This window comes from Lipotes vexillifer, unplaced genomic scaffold, assembly GCF_000442215.2.
Source record: "Lipotes vexillifer unplaced genomic scaffold, Lipotes_vexillifer_v1.1 scaffold1828, whole genome shotgun sequence".
Classification (NCBI taxonomy): Eukaryota; Metazoa; Chordata; class Mammalia; order Artiodactyla; family Lipotidae; genus Lipotes; species Lipotes vexillifer.
In genome coordinates, this window is record NW_006779969.1 from 55,023 (window position 1) to 79,749 (window position 24,727).

At 37.2% G+C, this 24,727-nt stretch overlaps 1 protein-coding gene across 2 annotated transcripts in view; it reads right to left on the reverse strand.

The window, feature by feature from the left end:
* Positions 1–424: 424 nt before the first annotated feature.
* The window catches only part of ATP13A3 (ATPase 13A3), a 63,628-nt gene continuing 39,325 nt past the window's right edge, over positions 425–24,727 (reverse strand). Inside the window, exons 28-32 of one of the 2 annotated variants that reach the window (XR_456984.1) lie at positions 24,372–24,557; positions 23,526–23,711; positions 18,104–18,192; positions 12,256–12,336; positions 425–3,886 (exon numbers count right to left, since the gene is read on the reverse strand). Coding sequence is in view for 1 of the 2 variants with exons in the window: in XM_007453141.1 (XP_007453203.1) it covers positions 3,689–3,886; positions 12,256–12,336; positions 18,104–18,192; positions 23,526–23,722; positions 24,380–24,557 (743 nt within the window). In the remaining variant the exon portion in view is untranslated. Of the gene's footprint in view, positions 3,887–12,255; positions 12,337–18,103; positions 18,193–23,525; positions 23,723–24,371; positions 24,558–24,727 lie in introns of both variants that reach the window. The other variant, XM_007453141.1, reaches the window with a different exon arrangement.

The window sequence follows — 24,727 nt, forward strand, 5'->3', positions numbered from 1 at the left end:
CCAGTAGTTAGCTCCAAGGTCTCCTGTTCCATGGAGCACTCTCTTTGCATCCATGGATGCCGCTTCCCCTCAAACTTACCATGGCTTACATGGCATTAGCTTTCCGTCTGATCTTCCCAACTACTAGTAAATTCTAAGTCCCTAGGCTTCTATTTCACCATTTCCCTCAGACTTCCAGATACTTAACATTTGGCTCTACACTGTATCTGACTGATGGGTTTCCATGGGCTGGTCACGTCAGACATGACGTGGTGTGTGGAAAGTTGCATTATTTTCTTGAAAAATTCAAAGTTAAAAAAAAAGAGAGAAATGGGGGAAGTATTAAGCAGGAAAATAAACCCAGAGTATTTGGGCAGTATTCATGCAACTAAAGAGCAAACAAACGTATAGAAAGACACAGAAAAAAAGAAATGTTATATATATTATTCAAATCTTTATTTTGAACAGCTTCAATCAAAAATTTTTCATAAGGTTATTTACAGTGCTGAATGTACAATTCTGAATGTATGCCTTTTTGACATCAGGGTACCATTCTTGAGCAGCAATATTATTTAAAAAATATAAAGATGCAGTATCATTTCTGATATAAAGTTACTTAAAAAAATCCAAAGTCTCAGGGAATTCACAAATCATAACAGGGAGTAATTATTTTATTAATTTAATGTGCACATAATTACCAAATCTTAATACATTAAAAATATGTGTAAATGCCTACAGACTGTACAAAAATTAACATTTTGTTAAAAGTTCCCAACCACCTCCCACCATAAATATACAAAAAGCCTATTTTCAGATATGTCAAAACTGCATGCATGAAATCTTAGAATGTTTTCTAAAGCTGGAATTTTGCTCTTCTCTGGACATTGGATCCATAGCCGTTTGGGGGAACAGAGTACATAAACACTGATATAATTTTCCATGCCTTTGAAACTGTGCAGTAGTTTCATAAACATGGGAAACCAAATGAATAGTAAAAACTACAACAGTTTTATTTAAATGCAAGTACAATTTGGAAAGCTTTCGAATGTAGGGATTATAAAACTAATATAAAAAGTTTTTCTTTTGTTGTTGGCTTAGCCACTTTTATTCAAGCATTACTTGCAGCATTGCTTTACAGCAGTTGGTGCTAAAAGATACAAAACATATAGTTACCACTATTTATATCTGAGGGAGGAAAAAAAACTTTAAACAACCCTGAGGGAGACACACATTAAAAATCTTGTTATTTATTTCAAAAGTTAAAAAGTTACATATTATTTAACAATTACTTTCCTGGACATTTCTGTCCTTTAGGTATGTGCATAAATAAAATTTAAATCAGCAATATTTATTCATCTTAATACGTCAAAATAATATATGTACAGATTTTAAAATTTAGATCTGTATACACTCAAATAATTTAATGTGAAATTCAGAATTAAAATTACTATGTAATGGTGACCTACAGAGAGAGGACTCGTCTATCTATGGCACTAAGAAGGACCCACACCTGGACTCACAGGCATTCTTCAAATCACATTCTGGAAGCCATCCATTTCAACCTGAACAACCCACCTTGTCTATGTTCAAATCTACCTCCTACAAATGCTTTGTCTTGTCCACCAACCTAAAAACCTCATTCCTTTGAAAACAATATGGACAGATGTGATATAAAACCCTTATAAAATCTAAATGTTAAAAAAGGGGGGGAGGTTGTCAAAAATATAGCTCTTTATGATCATGCTCTTAAAGATGTTAAATACAATCTGATAGTTGGATTTTTAAGCTGCTACTTAGCAATTACTTTAATTATATGCTTCAGTATTTAAATCAAAGAATAAAATTTACAATCGTGGGAGATCACTGAAGACTGTCACTCATATGTACTGGAAGTGAACTGAATGTGGAAATTATAAAATGATAAAGAGAGTAAGTAACTATAAAAACAGTGCTAATTCACAGCTCAAGAGGTCTAAGATGCATAGCTTCATAGAATCATTCATGGAACAATTGTTCTTATCATCTAATGTGTATTAATATAGTATCATACTTTTTTGATGGAAAACTTTGATTATATTTTTGTAAGAATCATCAGTGGCCACAGCAGTTAACAGTGATCCTGAGTGTAACATACGTTTTTCTACGGTTAACCAAAAATCATCAGGTCTCTGCAGCATAAAAAGTGAGAACCATTTAGTTTTATGGTTCTGGGTAACATCTGACCAAATTGGTAAATATGTATCAGGAAAATAATGATCAGCTAGAAGTATAAAGCACAAGCATGCTACCGGTCAAGGAAGAGCACAGGATAAGATCACACAATCTTAGGAGTTTAGTGTCCACTTTACAGCAGTATCAGTTTTCTTGTTTATCAGAACTTTGGTCTTTGCCAAACCGCTGGATCTTACCTATAAAGGCATTTTTAGATTACCTTAATTTTGTTTAGAATTTAAACATTAACCAGGCAAAACAGAAAGGTGGAAAATATCTTCCACATTTCTTTTGGCTCAATGAATGACTTTTCTTTTTAATTCTATTTCATTTTTTTTTTCTCCCAGAAATTTCCACAACCAAATATGCTCATTCGTAAACACCCAATCCAAAATAGGTAAACTCTGACCTCTGGCGCCACCTAATGGCATAAAACAAACTCGCCAGGTTTATACAGCTTTGAAAAAATAGCAGTCATTCAAAACCACTCATTTTTTTAAGCCTCATCATCGACAGGAGAGACATACATCAAACCTTTAAAATTTTAGGAGGCAAAATTCTAACTCAAAAAACTAAAAAACAAAAAACTATTATCCTATGTCTTTAGGTAATTAAAGACGTAGAAGAAAATAAAAAGACATTTAAAATAATATAAAGCCTGAGAGGAAAAAAATAGGTATGAAGAGATATTAGAAAGGTAGATCTACATCTACTGCCAAAAGAAATCAGCTTTTTTCCTTCTGAAAAGGCTTCAACAACTAAAGCACAATTATACTACTGACACCAGATGTAGCACAAGATCCACTTAATAGCTCTGAGGGTCATCTCAAGAAGGCAGTGAAGCACCTTGCTGATTAGAAAAAATAAAACCCAGGCAGTTTGTACAGAAAATCTAAAACCATAAATGGAAATTACCTGAGTTGCAACACCGTAAAACTCACTCCTAACTCTATGCTATTAAAGGGAACTGGTGGTATGCATACTAAGTTTTCTTTGGGAGAAATACTGAAATCAAATAAAAACAGGCTTTGTACCTATTTTCATTGGAGGCTAATTAACACCCATTTTATTTATCAACCACAAATTTAGGGCCTGTAAATAAATGATGACTTTTTCTAATAAGGGGGCTGTGAAAATAAATTTAAAGGCATAAACTAAAGTCTTAGAAGCTAATATCTAAACACCTTCCAGATACCAACTTTCTTCTGCACCCTATAAAGAATATCACTGAGGATAACAATCAAGCAAGTTCTGGAAATATATGTAATATTTAGAGTTACTGAATGAAGGTATAGGACTTTGAAGATTGATTATTAATTTAACTGACAGGCCAATCTCTTTTTGTTTGTTTTGTTTTAAAAAAAACCTCAAATCAGCTACTATATTGGAAGGGACATAAATTGAAAGGGTGCCATTCTGACGCACAGGATCAGATTTAGTCCTACATTTACATTCTCCTCAACACTGCTACTAGAATACCACTGAGACCGATTCACTGCTATGTTATGGTGATGATCTGACATGATCCATTCTCCTTTACTAAAGCTTTCGCTTCTGTTGTTGTTTGAGGTTTTGGTGGCCATTCCGGGTCAACCAAGAGCTCCTGGGCCAGATACATGTACTTGGCCTTTGGCATCTTCTTCCTACAGTTCAGGGCCCAGGACAAGCAGCATTTTCCCCACCAATCCACTGACTCCTAAGAAAATAAGGAAAAAAAGGAACACCCAGTAGATTAAGAGCTGTTGTTTTTAAACAAGTTTGTTAAAGCAGAGTTCATCAGCACAGAAAAATAAGAGGAAATTACTTCTGAGCACAACAAATACATGAAGGAAAGAAAAAAAAAAACCACGCTTAAAAAAAGTCAGCTTTCCATTATTTAGGAACATTATTTTTTTAAGATTATATTTCTAGAGTATCCATGGAATTTATACTTCATTTTATTTAGTTCTATGTTCCTACTTCCTCCTGTATGCAGATACATTTTAAAAATAACTTGTATATCTGGAGTCTGTGATTCCATAACATAAAACATCTGATGTATTAAGAATAACTTCGAACTATGCAGAGAAAAAATTTTTAATATTTAATATGAAAACCCTCGTTCTATCCTAAACTATCTTTTGGTACTACTGCTTCTAGCAGCTTAACCACCTGATGATCATTTTTGAAAGAAAACAGTGTAAAGATACCCCTGCTACTGTTAATATCACCTTTCAAAGCATTATGTAAATACTGTTAGGTCAAAATCAGAACTTAGATCTTATTTAATGTCAATCACTTCTTTTAAAACCACATTCTCATTAACATAAAAAACAATTTTATTTTATAATGATGGTTTCCCCTTGGTGCTCCACAACTGGAAAGAGATACATAGAAAACTATAAAGCAAGTACTAATTCTTAGTATTATTTCATTATAAAAAGCGCTGCTGTCAACAGAATTCCTTCGGATCAATCCCAATGTTTTTACTGGATGGGATCTTAGATAAATAGTTCTTGAAGAACAAGAAAGCAGAGTCCCTGGTTATTGTACAGAAATGTAAATTCAATACAGGCCCTCAGAATTTGTCTTAATTGGAACTGGAGATAAATGAAATAAAACTAAATGACTGTAGAGACCTGTAGTTATACTCACCTCTGAAGAACAGTCAATTCTTAACTATTTTGGATGTTTCTTCTACAAAGCAAAATTTAAATCCCAGGTTGTTTTGTTTTGCCATCAACATATAACCTAGGCTACAACCAGGTCTAAGCTCAACTGAAGTAAAGATGACCGGTGAGCAACACCAGGTTTGAACTGTGCAGGTTCACTTACATGTGGATCTTTTTAGCAAATACTTCAGTACTACACGATCCACAGTTGGTTGAATCTGCAGATATGGAGGAACCCTGTATACAGTAGGCCTATAAATTATATAAATCATAGCAGATTCTTGGCTGTGGGGAGGGTCAGCAACCCTAACCCTGGCATTATTCAAGGGTCAGCTGTAATCTCACAGAATTCCAGAAGCATTCTAATGTTAACTCTCAAAATATCTTCATGATCAAGAAAGGCAAATTTGCTGTAACACAGATCCTGAAACACAGGTTTCTAAATTGGCCAATGGAAAACAGCAAAAATACTTTAAAATGAAAACTCTTTAAAACTCCTTCACACTTTGACTTGGTAGGTCTCATCGTACTGAGACAACCACCAGGAGCCTACTGCTCTCTCCTTCAAAACTGGGTGTGGGCATGCGGCAGAGCATGATACACAATAGCTACGTGCTTTCAAAGGCCTTCTAGTTTACTCTGTCGACAAAACCGTGTAAGCTGCACCATTACCAAGAATTTAAAGGCAAAAACTGTGGTTTTTCACAAGTAAGCTATATTAAATTAGGGGTGGGGTGGGTTAGTGGGGATACAGATTCGAGGATTATTCATCTAGTAGCCTCTTTACTGTCATAGCTAAAAAGAGAGTTATTACCATCCCCTCAAAGGAAGTCCACAAGAAAACATTTAGCATTAGAATATAGAAGAGGTTAGCTATAGGACTCTCCAGATGATCCAAATAACAAGTAATTCCTTTTCGGTATAGGTGTATACATGACAAACCTTAATATTTAATCTGAGGCGACAGTTCACTACTTGGACCTATCTCTTCCCCGAGGTGTTTAAATTCTTCCGTCTAATTGCAGGGGAAAAAAAATTCACTGTTCCTAAATCAATGTGAAAGCTGTCACTTTTTATTTTACAGCAAGTAGCATTGTTAAAGGATCACAGAAAAGGGCGAATGGTGAACGCTGACTTTAAAAAAAAAAAAAGGCAGAAATATATAGGCCTTGTCTGTCCAGATGAGCCAGCTGGGCTGAAAGCAATGCAAAACAGGCTGAGTTAAGGAAAGTCACAGCCAAGTGTATTCAAATGTAAGACATACACACACACACACACACACACACACACACACACACACACTAATAAAATCCATCATTTCCCCACCTGTGGAAAATGAGGCAAGCAATAAAATTAAAATGAAATCCACTGCAAACAGAATCACAATTGAATCACAATTCTTTTCACATTAATGTGCATGCTTTTTTAAAAAAAAAATCCTCATGTCCCTACTAAAAGCAACATATACTTGTTACAATTTTAAAAATAAATTCAGTCACAAGGAACACTAGGGATTCCCCCCTCCACTATAATTAGACTCATATTTTGTTCTTGTACCCTCACCTCCCCCAAACAGCATACACAAAAAATACACTATAAGCAAGCATAGGCTTGTTAATTTACAAACACAAGCATACCACAGACATCCTTAAACAATATAATTCACTGGTACAGAAAATAAACAGTGCTACAGGCATGCTAGAACAGAACTAAATCAAGGGAGAAAAGACAGTGGCAACGGGACAAAGGCAAGCACTGCACAAGGAGAGGGAAGAGGTGAAGCATCACGGGGCTTAGAATGAGCACCAAGGCCTCGCCAAACATCTAGGGTAAGTCTCTGAAGCAGAACACAGGAGCCCCGGCAACTGGATCTTGTGATTTGCTCCTGAAAGGAGTGGTTAAATAACCAAGTGTATCCCTCAGAGAAGGCAAAGTGGCTACCACAGCCCAGCAGAAAAAACACAAAGAACTTTTCAAAAGATCTACAGCTAAAATTCTCCTGCTTCTTAGACCAGTCCAAGCTGTCCATTCCAGAACCCCAATGCCAGCTAACTCCTAGCAGTGTCTTTTAGGAAATGTTTCCATAGGCAGTATGTAAGCTGTGAAGCCATGCTTATGGGGAAAATGTTGTAATGGTACTGTGGTTTTCATAAAACTCTCCTTCCATACCAATCCTGAATATAAGACAAACACAATGAGAATGAGCATTCTATCTAAATAAACTCGAATAATACCCTAAGTGGCATAAAGACTACAGCTAACATCTGGATTTTTTCCCCCAGAAGGGAAACATAATCAGGACACATTCTCAGGCATTATCAAAATACATGACGGTATGACTCCAGTTCCACGTCTACCACTAAGCAGCCTCAGTTTACCAGAAACAGGGTAGGCACAAACGCTTCTTCAAAAGAGAATATGAAGCACAGATCTCACACACGGGGAAAGCTGTACAGAAAAACACAGGTGATGGGCCCCTCCACTGCAGACTTCTCATTCAGTAGATCAAAGGTGGAGCCCAAGGCATTTGTGATGAATATCCTTACTTGAAAATCACTACATCTCAAGAATCTTTTTTTTTTCCTTTTTTTTGTCAGAGAATAAGTATTAACATCTGGAGCTGCTAAAGATCACTACAGAAAAAAAACCAATTAGTTACATAAGTTTTAACTTTGATTATTTACAAATGGTTTATTTAACCTGTTTCCAATTTGATTCAATGGACATTTACTGAGGCCACTGTGCATTAATAAGAAAAAGAACCACTGTGGGAAATAAATGACTATTATATAAAAATCTTTCTGTATCTAAATTAGGTTAGTTGTATGTATGCTCAGTGGGCCAAATAAACATAATATCTAAAAGGTCTACTATTAAATAAAATGACACCTAAAGGTTTATTTCGTTTTTAAAGAACAGATGGAGGCTTTCTGTTATAGGAATATTATGTCCTGGGCCCAGATAAAACTGAACCTGAATTCCAGTTCTAACACTGTTTCCTCATCTGTGAAGACAGGGATATCTTCAGTCTCTCTACCCTAACCTCTTAGGTGGTTGTAACAACTAGAGAGAATTTATACAAAATGCCTCACAGTATCTACCATAAAAAGTAGGTTTTGAAAACAGTAGCTGTTCTTTGTCTCCATTTTGTCACTTGATTGTTATATTAGTTTGCATCTCTGTGGCCTCATAATGTGAGACAGTGTGGCACAGTGGAAAAAACACTCCTCTTGAAATCAGAAACCTTGGTTTCAACTCCCAGCTCTGCCACTCATAAGCTGCACAACCATGGCAAGTTGACTGAATGCTGTTTCTTTATGTATAAAACGAAGTTAGAAACACCTTAAGATTGGAAGGATTCTGGAGGTGTTACATAGCTGCCTTGCGGATCACCAGATATTTTGGACATGGTTACTTGAGATTTCTAGGTGAGGTTCTCGACTTCACAACTCAACTGCATTAAGACCTGGAGCCTAGTCCAGGGTCTTTTTAGCTGTGAAACTTCGAACCTTACTCAATGGTCTCTGGGTTTATATGGTAAGGAAGGAATGAAGAAACATGGCTGTTCTTCCCCGGACATTAACAGAGAAGGTTGAGAGCTGCGATCTTAGAAGACCTCATGGGACTCTTGGTAGGAAAGAGCACAGAATGGGCTCCTAGGTGTAGCAGGTCACTCTCATCTTTACTTGCTTTTTCACGTTATGGCAGGCTTTTTCAGCCTCGGCACTGCTGACATGCTGGCCCAGACCGTCTTTGTCGTGGGCGCTGCTGTAGGATGTTTACTCAGCAGCATCTTCAGGCTCCACCCACCACATGCTAGTAGCAACCTCACCCCCACCCCCCCGCCAATTGTGACAAAAATGTCTCCAGATACTGCCACGTGTCCCCGGGAGGATGGGGGGATTACCCCTAATTGAGAACTACAGCCTTACAGTAATCTGACTAACTGATGGGCTCTCCAAGGGTCACAAATATGAACAGTGAGAGCAAACTACAAACGGAAGTGTTGGAAGATGAAAGCACAGCATTCTGTGCTAAGAGGTTATAAGAACTCTCTTTTCTGAAGCCAATGATTTAAAAAATGCTTTCTTAAAACATGACCCTAGAAACTGAAGGCCAAACTTCTTGTCTACTCAGTGGTGCTCAGAACTGGTAAACACATGGGGCTGGTGGGAGCCTCCCTGCTCAGACCACTCTCTCCCCAGAACACTTCAGAGGTACAACCTCACATAAGAGGCACAAACTCTTAAAAATAATGAGGACACAATTTTAGAAAAAAGATGTAGCAAATGATAGAATTTTCTGCCATTTAATTTTGGTTGAAAAGTGAGGAAGGCTTTCCAATTCAAATGTTTTAAAGGAGCTTTATGATACCCACTTTTGATTTAGGGTACAGCTCCTCTTCAGAACCTGCGTTTCCTGTTTAGATCAATAGTTGGAGAGCTCTTTGGAAAAGCTAAAAACGCAATGGAAATGTTTTCCTTGGCCAAGGCCTTGCCAGTACAAATATTTTATATGAGGACTGATGATAGGACCCAGAGTTAACCCTCTGAAGCAATGTAGTGAGGTAACCAAGACACAGAGGAGATGTAGCTCAGGGACTTGAGCCTCTCTCTAATACAGCTCTGGTCATACTTACTAGGGACAACTGTGCCTTACATTGCTTTGAGAAAAAGAAACTAAAGCAGATTCCAGACTTACCACATTATTACAAAACTATCCTTACTCATCATCAAGCATCAGAAAAGGAAATGGTGCTCTACAGAGCTTCTTATAAAGTGATCCTGTGATACTACTACACCAGGCATCAAGCCTGATGAATTACCAAAGCAAAGCTCAGGACATAGCTACTCAGGTAAAAGAAGGCTAAAAATAAGTGAGTGACCCACGCCAGGGAATCCTCTTGAATTCGGAAAGCTGATTTCTGGCTTGGGATGAGTGAAAGGTTTAGAACTCATGTGTATAAAGCATATCGCCCACCTACAAACAGCAATGGGCACAATAATGAGGGAGTGGAACTTTATGCTGTCAAGTTCTCTATACTCAAAAAGCTGCTCAGAGCTGTGATTCAATGGTACTGGTTTAAAAAACAAGACTAACCTATATTTTCTATCAAGAATTTCAACATCCTAACACCAAAAAATGGGTTTTATTCATCTGCTTCTCTTTTCTTTTCACCACAAAGAAAGTCAAAAGTCCTTAAACCATGGTTTATATAAAAATGAACACGATCTCTCTGAAAATGTTTCTAAATGATGAGAGACATATGCTGGGGAAAACCAAAAAGTCACCCAAAATTAAGGCACAGTAACTGACAAGAAATCAGAAATAATTCCTCAGAGTTTTGACCTTTGGACTCTGATCCATGAAGAAACAATTCCCATTCCATAACTTTATTTACGTAAATCTCATTTAGCCTCTAACGGGACTCATAAAAACCGAAAACATAAAATTGAAGCCAGACAGAAATGGAAAAATTTACCACTGAGAACAAGACCTTCACACACAGAGAAGATATGGATTGGAATGGAAAAGAGAGTTATGAAATTTCTGAAGTCCTAAAAAGACTGTAACAAATATTTGCCATGAATCTTCTAGGACTCCTTACAAAAAAATGAAATGCCAGGCACAGAGGAAAAGGTTGAGCAACACACAACAGAATACCACCCTACACAATGCAGAGTACACAACTGACGTGAAGAATTGAGAGTAAGGGCTGATTTCCAACCTGTGGTGGCTGTGTGGTGGTGAAGCGATATTCTCCTTGTTTGTCTCGATTGAACACAACTTTCCAAAGGACCATGTCAAGGAAGAAGTTCTGAGAGATAGTCCAGCGAGTTAGGAATTAAAAACGACTACGTCATTCTTTATTAACGCATACATTTAAAAAGGCTCACACAATGCTGAGACATTCGTGAAAAACATGATTTGGTTTTCATATAGAGGATTTCAGTTTATATTGCAAAAGGATAAAGAATAACAACAGGACTTTTGTAACAAATATAAATCATCATAAAATTCTTGATAAATTTTCTACAAAGTATGAATCCTCAGGGCTTTCCCATATTAAAATAATGCTTATAATCTGAAGTATTTTTCTTAACAGTGAATTATCTATATCTATATACAACTGTATCTATATGCATATGATGAAAAATAATTCTTTTGATAGTAAGCAAGAATAAATTAAGGGAGATTAAGAAAGGATTCCCTAGAAATTGTTTTATAAAAAGATTTTATCTTAAATAACATTTGAGTGAAAAGATGAACTTATACTATAGAAAAAGGAAAGCTTTTAAAGTACAGTATCTTGGACATGCTTTCTACTGTCCATAAAACAGCAAAAATACATTAAAATGGGCAACCTAAAAAGATCAGTACCATAATAACCATGCTGTCCACTATGGCCCCAATTTAAATACCAAGTCATCTTTTAGAAAAATATCAAATTAAACATAATTTCCAAGTCTACAGCCATTATCTCTAAAGTATACATGTTTCCCACAAATTACCTAATTTTAATTCAAAAGCCTACTCTATGAAACCCTTAACTTAAAAATCACAACTGTATCTCCTCCTTCATTTGGCATACTGCTACTGTAAGAGTGAATAACAGTAGCTCTGAGAACAGACCAAATGTTATTAATAAGCAGCAAGTGAGAACTTACTATCTCCTTTTAGAGAAGCTGACCTAAAGGAATCCTAGTAGGAGAATAACTATACAGTATAAAATGGATCAAAGAGTACTTAAGACCTCTTCCCTCTAAGGAAAACTTAGAAGTAAATACCAAGGAAGAAGTTCCAGCAAGCAGGCTGAGACTGGGTAAGTTCATCATGGTCACTATTTTACAATTTCAGTAAACTCTCTAATGATTAATATTTACTATACTTCGTGGAGGGAGCCCCCTCACTTTCCTCCCTTAAATGGGAGATTTTACTGTACATCACAGGACTTGGGTGGTGCTCTGATTTCATGGCCACTGGTTTACCAGTTTATGGGCCACCTGAGCACCAATCTTCTCTCCTTTCTCTGTCACTAATTTTTGATTTATAACTGCTTATTTTCTCCCATCTATGACTTCAGCTAAATCATCTCTCTCTCTCTCTTTTTTCGGCCACGTCGCATGGCATGCGGGATCTTAGTTCCCGAACCAGGGATCGAACCCACGCCCTCGGAAGTGAAGGCACGGAGTCCTAACCACTGGACCATCAGGGAATTCCGTCCTATCTCTTAATATAACTATTATTAGCTCATGGAAAAGTTGAGAAGAGAAGGCTAAATGAATTTAACTGCAATGAAACTGAAATTCTTTGTGGGCTTCCATATTGTTACCTATCCATTTCCCCCATTACCATTAAATCACCAAGAATTGCAAAGCAGCAAGGCAGCCACTTAATTATGTAAAGTGCTTACCTCTACCATGATTGAAACAAAGGCATTGACAAGAACAATGATGAGCATAGTTACACGCCACTGATATGGTACACACACTATCTGTAAGACAAAAATTATGTTAATATAGTACGTAGTTGATATGATAGCATTATATCGTAATTTCCAAATTTATTTAATTCCTATTATATACCAAACACTTTCACATACACTATCTACTCAGTCCTCCACAATGCCACAAGGTAGATACTATACCCACTGTTCAGATGATAAAACGCAAAGGGAAGTAACTCAAGGTTTAAAAGACACATTAAAGTGGTCGAACTTAAGAGACAAATCCTATTCAAACTCAAAAGCCCATGCTCTACTAGATCATGAATTTCTAACAAGTCTCTACTTTAAAAATAAAGTCCTACCTTTAAACAATGAAGTAGATACTGATCTAAGAATGAAGTACTACTCAAAACTCTACACTGTTTAAAGACAAATTCATAAGAAGAACTGTGCAGATCAATTTAAGAAGGAAGTTTTCACTTTAAAACCTGTGATTAATTTCTAAGGCCTAAAAGAAAAAGAGAACAAAGAAAGAAGGGGAAAAAAATCTCATCCATACATTCATCTCTTTAGTCAGCAAATATTTACTGAGTACCTAGGTACACACTAGTACGTGTGTCAAGTGCTGAGGAGTGGCATGATAAAGCATGTTTTAGAAAGACACTTACAGCTCAGCAAGGATTTGAGGGGTGGAGATTGCTATACTGATCCAGGCAAGAGATGATGGTAGCCTGAACTAGAGTGGTGGCAGACATAATGAGAAATAAATATATCTGGTCTCAGATATATTTATATCTGAGAGTTGAGTCATATATAAATTGAGTTTATATATAAACTCAATTTCCTGAGTGGTGGGAGAGATAGGAATATCTTAAACAGAGCTTCTAAATCCCCTGGAATTTCCTGGGTATCAGGAATGTTTTCGTTCCAATAAGGCTACTCTTTTTTTTTTTTTTTTTTTGCGGTACGCGGGCCTCTCACTGTCGTGGCCTCTCCCGTTGCGGAGCACAGTCTCCAGACGCGCAGGCTCAGCAGCCATGGCTCACGGGCCCAGCCACTCTGCGGCATGTGGGATCTTCCCGGACCAGGGCACGAACCCGTGTCCCCTGCATTGGCAGGCGGACTCTCAACCACTGCGCCACCAGGAAAGCCCTAATAAGGCTACTCTTGATGGGCTTTAGGATGTGGGCTGGTCACCAGAAAGACCAGGGAGAGGGGAGGGGCTAAAGTTCGAGTTAATAATTGATCATGTCTATATGACGAAACCTCCATTTTAAAAAAATCCCTCTGGGTTGGTCAACACATCCGTGTGCTGGGAGGGTGAAGCATCCCAATGGCATATGACAGAAGCTCCTGCGCTTGGGACCCTTCCAGACCTTGGCTTATGTACCTCTTCATCTGGCTGTATCCTGTACCTTTATTATATTGTTTATAATAAACCAATAAATGTAAGTGTTTCACTGAGCTCTGTGAGCTGTTACAGCAAATTACCAAAGCTGAGAAGAGGGCTGTGGGAACCATGACTTATAGTTGGTTGGTCAGAAGAAGTACAGGTGACAATCTGTGACTTGCATCTGGTGCCTGGAGCCGGGGCAATCTGTGGGGACCAGGCCCTTAACTCGCAGGGTCTGTGCTCGCTCCAGGTAGTTAGTGTTAAAACTGAACTGCAAGATACCCAGTTGGTGTCCAGAGAACTGGCTGGTGTGAAACAACCCCACACATCTGGGGTCAGAAGTGTTTTGAGTAGGAAACAATAGTTTCCTTTTAGGTGGCAGATGGGATTGGAGTAAAGAGAGAGACAGGGATACAGAATAAGAAATCTGAGAAAATCTAGGACCAGACTGGCCGTGAAAAGAGAAGGAAAAGACAAGTATACACACACACTTCTGCCTTGGATAAATGGTAGTATCAAGAAACAGAGTCGAAGCAGGGTTGAGGGAGAACATGATGAGCTTAGTTTTTTAAATGTTGACTGAGAGAACTGATGGGTGAACCACGCATATAATGTTCAGTATGTTAGGGGATATTCAGGTTAAAGCTCAGTTGTGAGACTAGGCTAAGGGTATAAAGTCAGGAGTTTTCAGGCTTCCCTGGTGGCGCAGTGGTTGAGTCCGCCTGCCGATGCAGGGGACACAGGTTTGTGCCCCGGTCTGGGAAGATCCCACATGCTGTGGGGCGGCTGGGCCCATGAGCCATGGCCGCTGAGCCTGCGCGTCCGGAGCCTGTGCTCCGCAACGGGAGAGGCCACAACAGTGAGAGGCCCGCGTACTGCAAAAAAAAACAAAAAAAAAAAGTCAAGAGTTTTCAACACATAGATGGCAACTACAGGGGAAGCCACAATTAAGGATGAGGTCACCTGAATGGATAGAGTAAGACAAGAACACAAATGTGTGGAACACTAACATTTAAGACACAGGCACAGGGTTTGGAACCACAGTGGAGAATGAGGAGTCACAGAAGAAGTAGGAAAAGGTCAGAAGAAAGCAAAGCATCATAAAATTCCAGGGAGAATGTCTCAAGAACGATGGCATGGCTAACTTGTCAAATACTGCTGAGGAGACAAGTAAGACTGAGGGGAAAAAAAAAAACACACACACATCAGGAGTACAGATCCACCGGACTTAACAAGAAGGTTGTTAATTGCCTTGGCAAGGGCCATTTCAGTAGACTGGCAGGGGTAGTAGCCAGATTAGATTAGTTGATGAGTGTGTGAGAGGTGAGTTGCATGTAGCATTGTTTCAAAAAATAATTTGGCTGTGAAGTAGAAGGCATGTGGTGAGAGAGAAATATTATATAAGTGTGTTTTATTTTCTTCTTTTGCCTAAAGTGCTTATCTAAATCCCTGAATGAAGCATGTGGGGAAAGAGATGCTCATACACTGTTGGTAAGACTATAAACTGTCAACCTTTTCAAAGTTCAATAACATAGTATTTATAAAAATTCAAATTCTAGATACCCTTGGGCCAAGCAATTCTACTTCTGACATTAATCTCTAAATATGCATTTGTCCTTCTTAATGAAGTGTGCAAGAATCTGCAAATACAGCATTGTTTATAATAGCAAAACAGTGGAAACAACCTAAATATCCATTAAAGGGATTAGTTAAAATATGGAAAAGTCCATGAAATGGAATGCTCATCCATAAAGTGCTTATAAGCGTGATGCCCAAACCTGTCAATACATCAAGAAAAGAAAACTAAGTTTGATCTCACTCATGAACCACAAGCAAAAATCCTAAACAAAATCATAGTCAACCAAATCCAGCAGATATAAAAAAGAATGCATCATGACCAAGTTGGATTTATACTAGGAATGCAGTGTTGGTTCAACATTTGAATATCAGTCAACTGTAATTCACCACATTCTCCTGGAAGAAACACTATGTGATCATTTCAACAGCTGTAGAAAAAGCATTAGATAAAATTAAACGTCTATTTATGTTAACACCACCATAGAAATAAGCTTCCTCAACCCGATAATGAGTATATACCAGAAACCTACAGCCCACAATATATCCAGTGGTGAAATACTAGGAACACTCCCTGTAGAGTCAGGAACAGGACAAGTACATCACTATCACACCAACATTCGTGTGGTTAACAGACATGAAAAACACATAGAAGGACTAAGGACTGAAATGTCAGAAATAAAAAAAGTCACTATTTATAGATAACTGTCTAAAACAAAATCCTAGAGAATCTAAAAATTTTAAGAATAAAGTTTGACAAGGCTGATGGATACGAGATGAATATCCAAAATAACTGCACTGCTTCCACCAGCATAAAAGGACTATAAAATGCAATTTTAAACAGAGACTTATCAGAGGAACAAAAACCATAATACTACAGGAATAAATCTAACCAAAACATGTATAAAAACCTTTAGGGAGGGCTTCCCTAGTGGCACAGTGGTTGAGAATCTGCCTGCTAATGCAGGGGACACGGGTTCAAGCCCTGGTCTGGGAGGATCCCACATGCCGCGGAGCAACTAGGCCCATGAGCCACAACTACTGAGCCTGCACGTCTGGAGCCTGTGCTCCGCAACAAGAGAGGCCGTGACAGTGAGAGGCCCACACACCGCAAGGAAGAGTGGCCCCCTCAAGCCACAACTAGAGAAAGCCCTCGCACAGAAACGAAGACCCAGCACAGCAAAAATAAATAAATTAATAATCTCCTACCACCCAACATCTTCTTTAAAAAAAAAAAAAAAAAAAATCTTTAGGGAGAAAGATATTCTGAAGAAATAGAGATATTCTCCCCCTCAATTTTTTGATAAACCCAGTGTAATTCTAATAAAAATTCCAAAAGGGCTTATCCTGGTATAAACTTAAAATGTATACGGAGGAGGATAAGCTCAGGAACAGCCAAAAAGATCATGATGAACAATGTGAGGTGGGGATAGGGGTCCTATCCAACCATATATCAAAATTACTTACAAAGTCATATCACACTTTACACCCACTAGACAAACATTGGCAAAGATGTGGAACAAAAAATCTCATACACTGATGGAAGTATAAACTGGTATAATCACTCTGGAAAACAACTGGAACCTCAGAAAGCTAAAGAGCACATGCTCAAACTTATACCAGAACACAGCAGAAGACAGTCTGCCCTAGTGGTATGCCAAGGCAGGGCAGGTGGTAACGGAAGGAGTATTTTACCACTGACATTGTTTAGAATTCCCTTGACAAGGTGATATTTCTAGCAGATGGACGGTTTAGTGGGCTTTATTGCTGGTTTTAAATTCTCAACAGCACTGTAACACCCCCTTGCTGCTTGTACTTGGGATGAACTCTTTGATGTTACTCACTCCCTTACACTAAGAGACGTGTATAAGAATGTTTACATCAGGACCATTAATTCAGGAAAAGTCTATAAACAATCCAGTTATTTACCAGTAGAGAACTGAGAAGTGAATTATGGTATATTCCTGTAATGGAATACTATATAGAATGAAAATGAAATGCATGCAGCATCATAATAAGGCTTTTGGGAAAAAGCAAGTCACAGTAAAACAGCGATTACCAGATACCATTTTCATAAAGTTCAAAAGTAAGCAAAACTATCTTTTAAGACTTCATACATATATGGTATAGTGAAAAGTAAGACAATGAGGTAGTGGTTCCCTCTGGGTGTTTGGAGAAAGGTGCACAATAGAGCCTTACTGGTGTTGGTAATGCTACCTTTTTTTTAGGTTACATGTTGGACTCCTAGGTATTATTTTATTGCTATTGTGGTTAACAACTTAAACGTGTATGCATATTCATTTGTATAAAACAAGTATTTCATCTTTCATTAAGTTTTTAATGAGAACGAGAATAAAGAACTCAATGGACAGCACGTGATGAGGCAGCACATGCAGACTACTCAAGAAGTAGGTTGGTAAGGAACGGGTCAAATAATGGAATCAATGTTCTTTTATTTTTAAAGACCCAAGGGACTTTTAATTTGTTTGTGGACAAAGGGAAATGGAACTAGAAGCAAAGACTGAAGAAACAGGAAAGAAAAATATCAGGTAGTCAATAAAGGCTGCTGTTTTAATTATGCTCCCTTTGGGTTAATATAACTGGATCTTCGAAAATTAGGAAAGAAGAGATCCTGGAAAAAAGAAACAAAGACAGTCTAGTTTCTTTCCCCAGTAACATAAGAGCAGAGGAGGGGGATAGATCTTAAGCCCTAGCAATCACCCAGAAGTCTCATTTGGCTAGGTGATACTGATGTGTCATTTTCCACTACTGTCTTATTTACCACTGCTATCCCAGATCCTATTACTCCTCAGACAATCAGTAATAATTGATGTGCTTAAGTCTTACCTGAAGAATCTGGTCAACAGAGGCAACTGGATGCAACATGATGAATAATATGAAAACATACAAAATAATCAGAGACACAACAAAAAAATCTGAAACAGAAAGTAAAACAATTAAATTAGGGAGTTCCTTTAAATAAAAAGGCACATACTGGTATACTGTCGATCTTAAATTTGGTTTTAAATACTTCTATTCAGGTTGATGAAGTATATAAAATGTGTGCTCTATGATATTTCCTAGAGTATGATACATCACGCAGGCCCAAAGGATTTATTTATGTAATGTGAAAATAAACAGCATTTATAAAAAATAAGAGACAGACCTTTATGAATATTTATTTGTGTATCTCACAGATAGATACCTACTTTATAAGACAACCAAGCCAATCTATAATTCACAAATAGGAGACTAGACTACGTATGGCAAAATTAGATTATCATTTAAAACATACATGCAAAGACAATTGATTGTAAAAATGCTGATAACATTTATTCTCAGTATTAGTTATGTTATAATCCTAAACAGAGGCACTCTAAGTTGAACCTAAGTATATTTCTGTTCAGTGAATCCCACTTTTTCATAATTTCCTCTGTGAAAATATTTCCACAGAAAATGCTAGCTAAAACCCAGAAACTGAGTTGATCTGCTACTTTAAATGTGGGCTAACCCTGTGGCTTGCTGTGGTAGGTAGGGATGGTAAATTCCATCCATCAGCACTTTGTATCACTTTCCTAACTCAAAAATAAAACTCCCTGCTCATTTTGTTAACTGTGTACATTTTGTTAACTGTGTACATACATGCATTCACATGCACTATAAAAGCACACCCTTATGTAACAAGCCATGGGGGTGGAGAGGGCTCAGAAATAGTCTCAATTATATTGACAGACCCCAACTTTTCCCGCCTTTTTTCTTTGGTCTGGATATTTATTTCTAAGTTCCTATTTGAGGTCGGCTTCAAAACTCAAACTTTACTATGACCACATGTAACCAAAACTTTATCATGAAGCCTTCAGACTTCATGATAAAGAAGTTTAACATATTATTTACAGATTGTAAATGAAGGAAGGGGTCTCAATATTTTTAAATGTGGGAGTCATTTGTAAATATGAAATTTGTTAATCCATCAGTTGAAAACTATAGGCCAACAGTTATTATTCTATAGAAACAATACTGTGTTTTATATATATATATATGTTTATTGTTTTATATATATATTTATCGTTCTAGAAGCTTAGACTGAGTTATACTAACATTCATGCCAAACGTGGGGAAACTCTTTTACTATGAGCCACTGACCAACAGGATGAAAAATTTGGAACCCACTTAGATAAAAAAGAAATTTTTTTCTAGATTTTTATCTTTTCCAACATTCTACTAAATTGCAAACAGGATGGGACTTCCCTGGCGGTCCAGTGTTTAAGACTGAGCTTCCACTGCAGGGGGCGTGGGTTTGATCCCTGGTCAGGGAACTAAGATCCCACATGCTGTGCGGGGCGGCCAAAAAATAAAAATAAAAATTTCACCAAATAATAAAAAATAATTTTCAAACAGGGGATACAACATTCTATTCAATAAATGCAGCAATGAAAGTAATACATGTTATATAGCCATTCAAATATCTATATAGTCAGTTAAAGAAAAATTGTTCGGAAAGTGCTAGTTGGAAGTACATGAACACACACACACAAGCACACACACACAAAGACTAAATCAGAAAAAGGACCCAAAAAAAAAAAATGTCAGAATATAAATCCCAAAGAGAGACAGAAAAGGTTTTGTTTCAATAAAGTAATAGCCCCTATTGAATGTTTTTCAAATCCTATTGCATTTTTATAACGATAAGCAAAAACAGACTTGCAATCTAGTCCTGACATGTTACCAGAAAAAAATTTTTTTTTTACTCCAGCTCAAAAACTTTTTACATCTACCTCAACAGTATTTCTCAACTTTTCATCTGTCCTTCTCCTATAACCACCCACTTTGATCACACCTCTAAAAATCTGCCAAGATTTCCATTTGAAGGAAAAAATAAATAACTGAATCTTTCCTTTGTTTAGCCAGGGGAGAAAAAGAGGCACTATTCAAAGGAATCTGACAGGGGAGGTGGATGGCTGGCAGATTTAGATAACCACCAAAATGAAAAAAATCAGTAAGGATTTCAACCAAGAATGGAAAAGTCAGGGATTCATTTTGGAGAGGTATGAGTTTCTAGTAGACTGTGCTCTCAACTCCGGGATTCTCCTGGCATGGTCAGTGATTCCTTAGTGATCGTACTGAAGTGCAAGGAATGCTCTTCACCAGAAGACAGCTATCAAAACAAATTCTGTGTTGGTGGTGACTGGCGGCTGAGGGAGAATGTTCCACAAGATAAAGAATTAGCTTCTATTTCAGATGCTGCCACAAAGCTATGTGAACATCAACGAGTCATTCAGAGTCAAATTATTTTAACTATAAAATGGGGATATGGTGATGATCCTGGAGGAAACAGTAGATTTAAGTTATTATTACATACATCCCAGCTATGGCATCACAGAATTGTTCTTCTAATGATACCAGTTCCTTTTGATGGAATATGGCATCAAAATAAGGCACTATAAAGGATTTCCTTCATATTCCCCTTAGTTAAGTGACTCAAAAATAAAAACCTACATGGAGTAAATAAATCCGCAATACTTGTCCATGGCTCTGATATATACCTCTCTTGTTCCTTCCTCAAAAATACTAACCAGGACTGCCTGATCTATAACACAGATTTCAAGTCTTTCGTACTTCTATTCCCTCCTTCCTTACTGAGTTACTTGTCTTTCAAAGCCCACCTTATTCTGCAGGACCTCTAGGTATCTGCTCCAACCAATTCAGGCATGGCAGGTGAACAGGCAAAAGATACATAGGCCTGGGCTTCCCTGGTGGCTCAGGGGTTGGGAGTCCGCCTGCCGATGCAGGGGACACAGGTTCGTGCCCCGGTCTGGGAAGATCCCACATGCCACGGAGCGGCTGGGCCCGTGAGCCATGGCCACTGAGCCTGCGCGTCCGGAGCCTGTGCTCCGCAACGGAAGAGGCCATAGCAGTGAGAGGCCCGCGTACCGCAAAAAAAAAAAAAAAAAAAGATACATAGGCCTGAACAGGAAGGATACTGGCATGTCAGTAATAATGCCTTCATAAACTGAGAAAGAACCTGGATTTCACAAGCAGTAAATTATAGGGATCAAATAAAAAAAACTGTAGCAAAAATTGAAGCCAGATCTCAAGAAATCACATCTAGTTGAGAGAGAGTGTTAGAACTAAGTATGTATGATCATGGCCCCTGAAATGATAGCATAGTCAAACGAGAAAATATAACTGGGCTAAGCTAAAGTTAAAAATGGGTAACCACAGGCTGAAATAAGGTTTTACTTAGATTAAATTGAACCACTAGAAGACAGCAAAACACTCTATAATGCCTTAAATGCCTAAGATTGAGGTTAATTCTTAAAAATAATCACCTCAAGATAGACTGAATACATTACACTGTTTAGATATTGAGAAGAGCAACTAGCAGGTCCCAGTGAAGACCTGTTAACTGTCTACTGAGCAGGACAAAAGGAAAGCTCAAGGAAAGCCTTAACCTTTTCCCCACTCTTTTCCATCTGTATTTATACTTTACATTGTATATCACTTTATACAGTAATACTTTACTTCTGTCATTTCTTACTTTCTTCTCTATTTTTCCTTCTTTACTACATTCCAAGATCAGGAGACTTCAATGACAGAAAGACAGACAGACAGACAGGATGTGAAAATCACAATGTATGTATATGTTGACTTTCCTGTTCCTATTGTATTTTCCAGGAGGCATGTTTTAGTGACAGCATGCACTTCTGTATGCACTGACAGACATGCACAAGCTGCTTATAGTAAAGACAAAGGTTTTGTGGCTATATTTCTACTAAAATATAAGTTTTAACACGTTTAAAAAAAAAAAAAAACAGTCCAGCCATCAACAATTGAGTTTATTTAAATCAATTTGAAATTAAATAGGAAATCAAAATATTTGAGCCTTTTTTTTGGAAGTTTCCCCAAATAATATGAAAGATGTGTTTAAAAAATAGGCAACTAATAGTCTCTTTCTTTTTCTTAATTGGAGAAGTATGGATAGGGTGGATTTACTTAGACCTCTAAATTAACTTTCCTGGTGCAGCTTCTCTTACTTATTATCAACAAGTCTGAACACCAGTTTTCTTCATGTAAAGAAAGTTTTGTTCTTTGATAGATGTTTTAGCTACCCCTGGGCATGCTCAATATTTCCTTAAAATTTAAAAATATTGAACTAAAAATATTAAGGTTGATATACATGTTTTAAGTTCACCTTATAATAAGGTAACTTAAGTTATGAAGTTCTCTTAAAAGTACAGTGATAAACCTTCTATTAAAGGCTTTTTGTCCCCCATGGTTTTAATATGACTCTCAGTAATACAGCCTCCATTTATTAGATAAGAAATATCAGTCCTTTTTAAAAAAGAGAAAAAACAGATTTCAATTATTATCAGCACTTATATTTTTAAACAGTCTTACCTGTCCAAAATATAAAGTAATAAAACCTTCCCTACAAACCAGAGGGTAGAAGTAAAGACTAAATAAGAAAACATATGTGAATATGCTTTGTTAACTCTAACATGAGATAGAGATGTGAGCAGTTATCACCCCTGTAACACACCAAAACCTGTGGCCTGACACTCTGCCAACTAGAACACTGGCATTTCTTTACAGCAAAAGAATTACTACTCATCCCAAGATACTGCAAAAGTCTACAGTTTTATGTGAAAAAAACTTTTAAGTTATTCCATATTAATTAGTATACTCTCAAATTTTTAAAACTAGCAATTTACATATAGTGAATAATTTTTTCCCCCCAAAAAACCTAATTGTAATCAATCAAAATATGCTATCTCCTATTGCCACAGGCAGACAAGCTTACATAGGCACAAGCCTCCATTCTACTGGCCCCTTAAGTGTGGTGGATGCAAAGGTGACAGAAATGAAGAATTCCAGGTGAATACTGGCTGGAACAGTGTCAAAAATGAGAAAAGACAGCTGGTGCTATGCAGACCACCCAGAAGGAAAGTATAATACCCACTGTTCCAACTGAGGAACCTCTGTTCCTGCTTCTAATTCTAACTCTCCTTGCAATGGGTTGTAAAAATAAAAGTTGGAGCCAGAAGTAATAGGATGTGAAAACCAGGAATGTTTAGAACTGCTGGCTTTAATTTTAAACTTAGGGTGGCAGCTACCATGAGAATAAATCAAGACAGTAAACATCTAAATCACTAGGTTCATTCTATTTGTGAAGATCTATTTTACTTTGAAAGGACAGTTTTAACTCTACTCTTGCATTACTTTTAAAGAAGGGAAGCAGGATGGGAATCACAATAAATGCCAAACTTACAATTCTTGTAGCAAGGTTGCCTGAAGGGTTTTCCTTTTGAAAAGGCAATTGCCACTATGAGGTACTGAAAACTGGAGATAAAAAACACTGTGGTATTTTCATAATTTTCTATATTATGTCTATCAGGATTGGTTTCATTGTACAAATGTGAAGAATTCCCATATAGGCTTCCTGTTGTATTAAAAGCTTCCTGTGTACTAAAACACACACAAAAGATTTTATATTAGTAAACACAATATGTTTCCCAAAGGAAACCAGTTTTTCTTTCTAGTCACATTCCAATCAATTAAAAAATTACAAGAAAGAAACGTCATTAATTAATAAGCCTCTCTTACTTAACCCTTTCCCCATTCTTTAAATTTGGGGAGTAATATTAGCATAGTAAAGGTAAACACACCTTGTGTTTACCTATGTGTAATTGATTAAAATAATGTTATCACAATTTGTGAACTGGAAAACACTCTGCCCATAAACAAATAAAAGACCCACTTAATACCTTTACTTAAATTTTTTTAGGTTTTAAATGTCATTTCCCAAACTGGGGATAGACAAGTTAGGAACACAAACATTCTGGGTTTAGAAGAGACGCTAGTGATTAATTTCAACTTTCTTATTTTACAGATAAGGAAAGCAACGCTCAGCAGCAAATTAAGAAACTCGTCCAATGTCCCCATCTTGGTAGTGATTAGGACCTGGCCTGACCACCTTCCTACAGATAAAGTCAAATACAGGCCAAATTATTTAAGTGCTTAGTCAAGCTGCATGCAATTTTTACATAAATTTAAAACTTATTTTTGCATGCATATATATTACATACATTTTACACACACTTTTTAATGGATTGACCAACTTACTCTGAATGTGGATGCGATTCCTTATACCACGTCTGCTGCTTGACCCAAAAAAACCCCAAAGATTGAAATCCAATGCAGATGATAATCTGAGACAAGACGGAGAAGAGAAGGGCCCCAGATATAAGACCTGAAGGTGGTCTTTGTGCCACAAGTTCCTTCCAGGCAGGATTTAAACTCACTACATTGAGAAGAAAGAGAGGAAAGGTTTATATCTAAATTCATCTGTCAGATTCATTTAGGAACATTTAGGGGAAAAAAACCCTGTTTTTCTCTAACAAATATTTAGCATGAGAAATGTCCAAAAAACAAGCCAGGTGCTATACATATCTAAATAATCTGTAAAAGTAA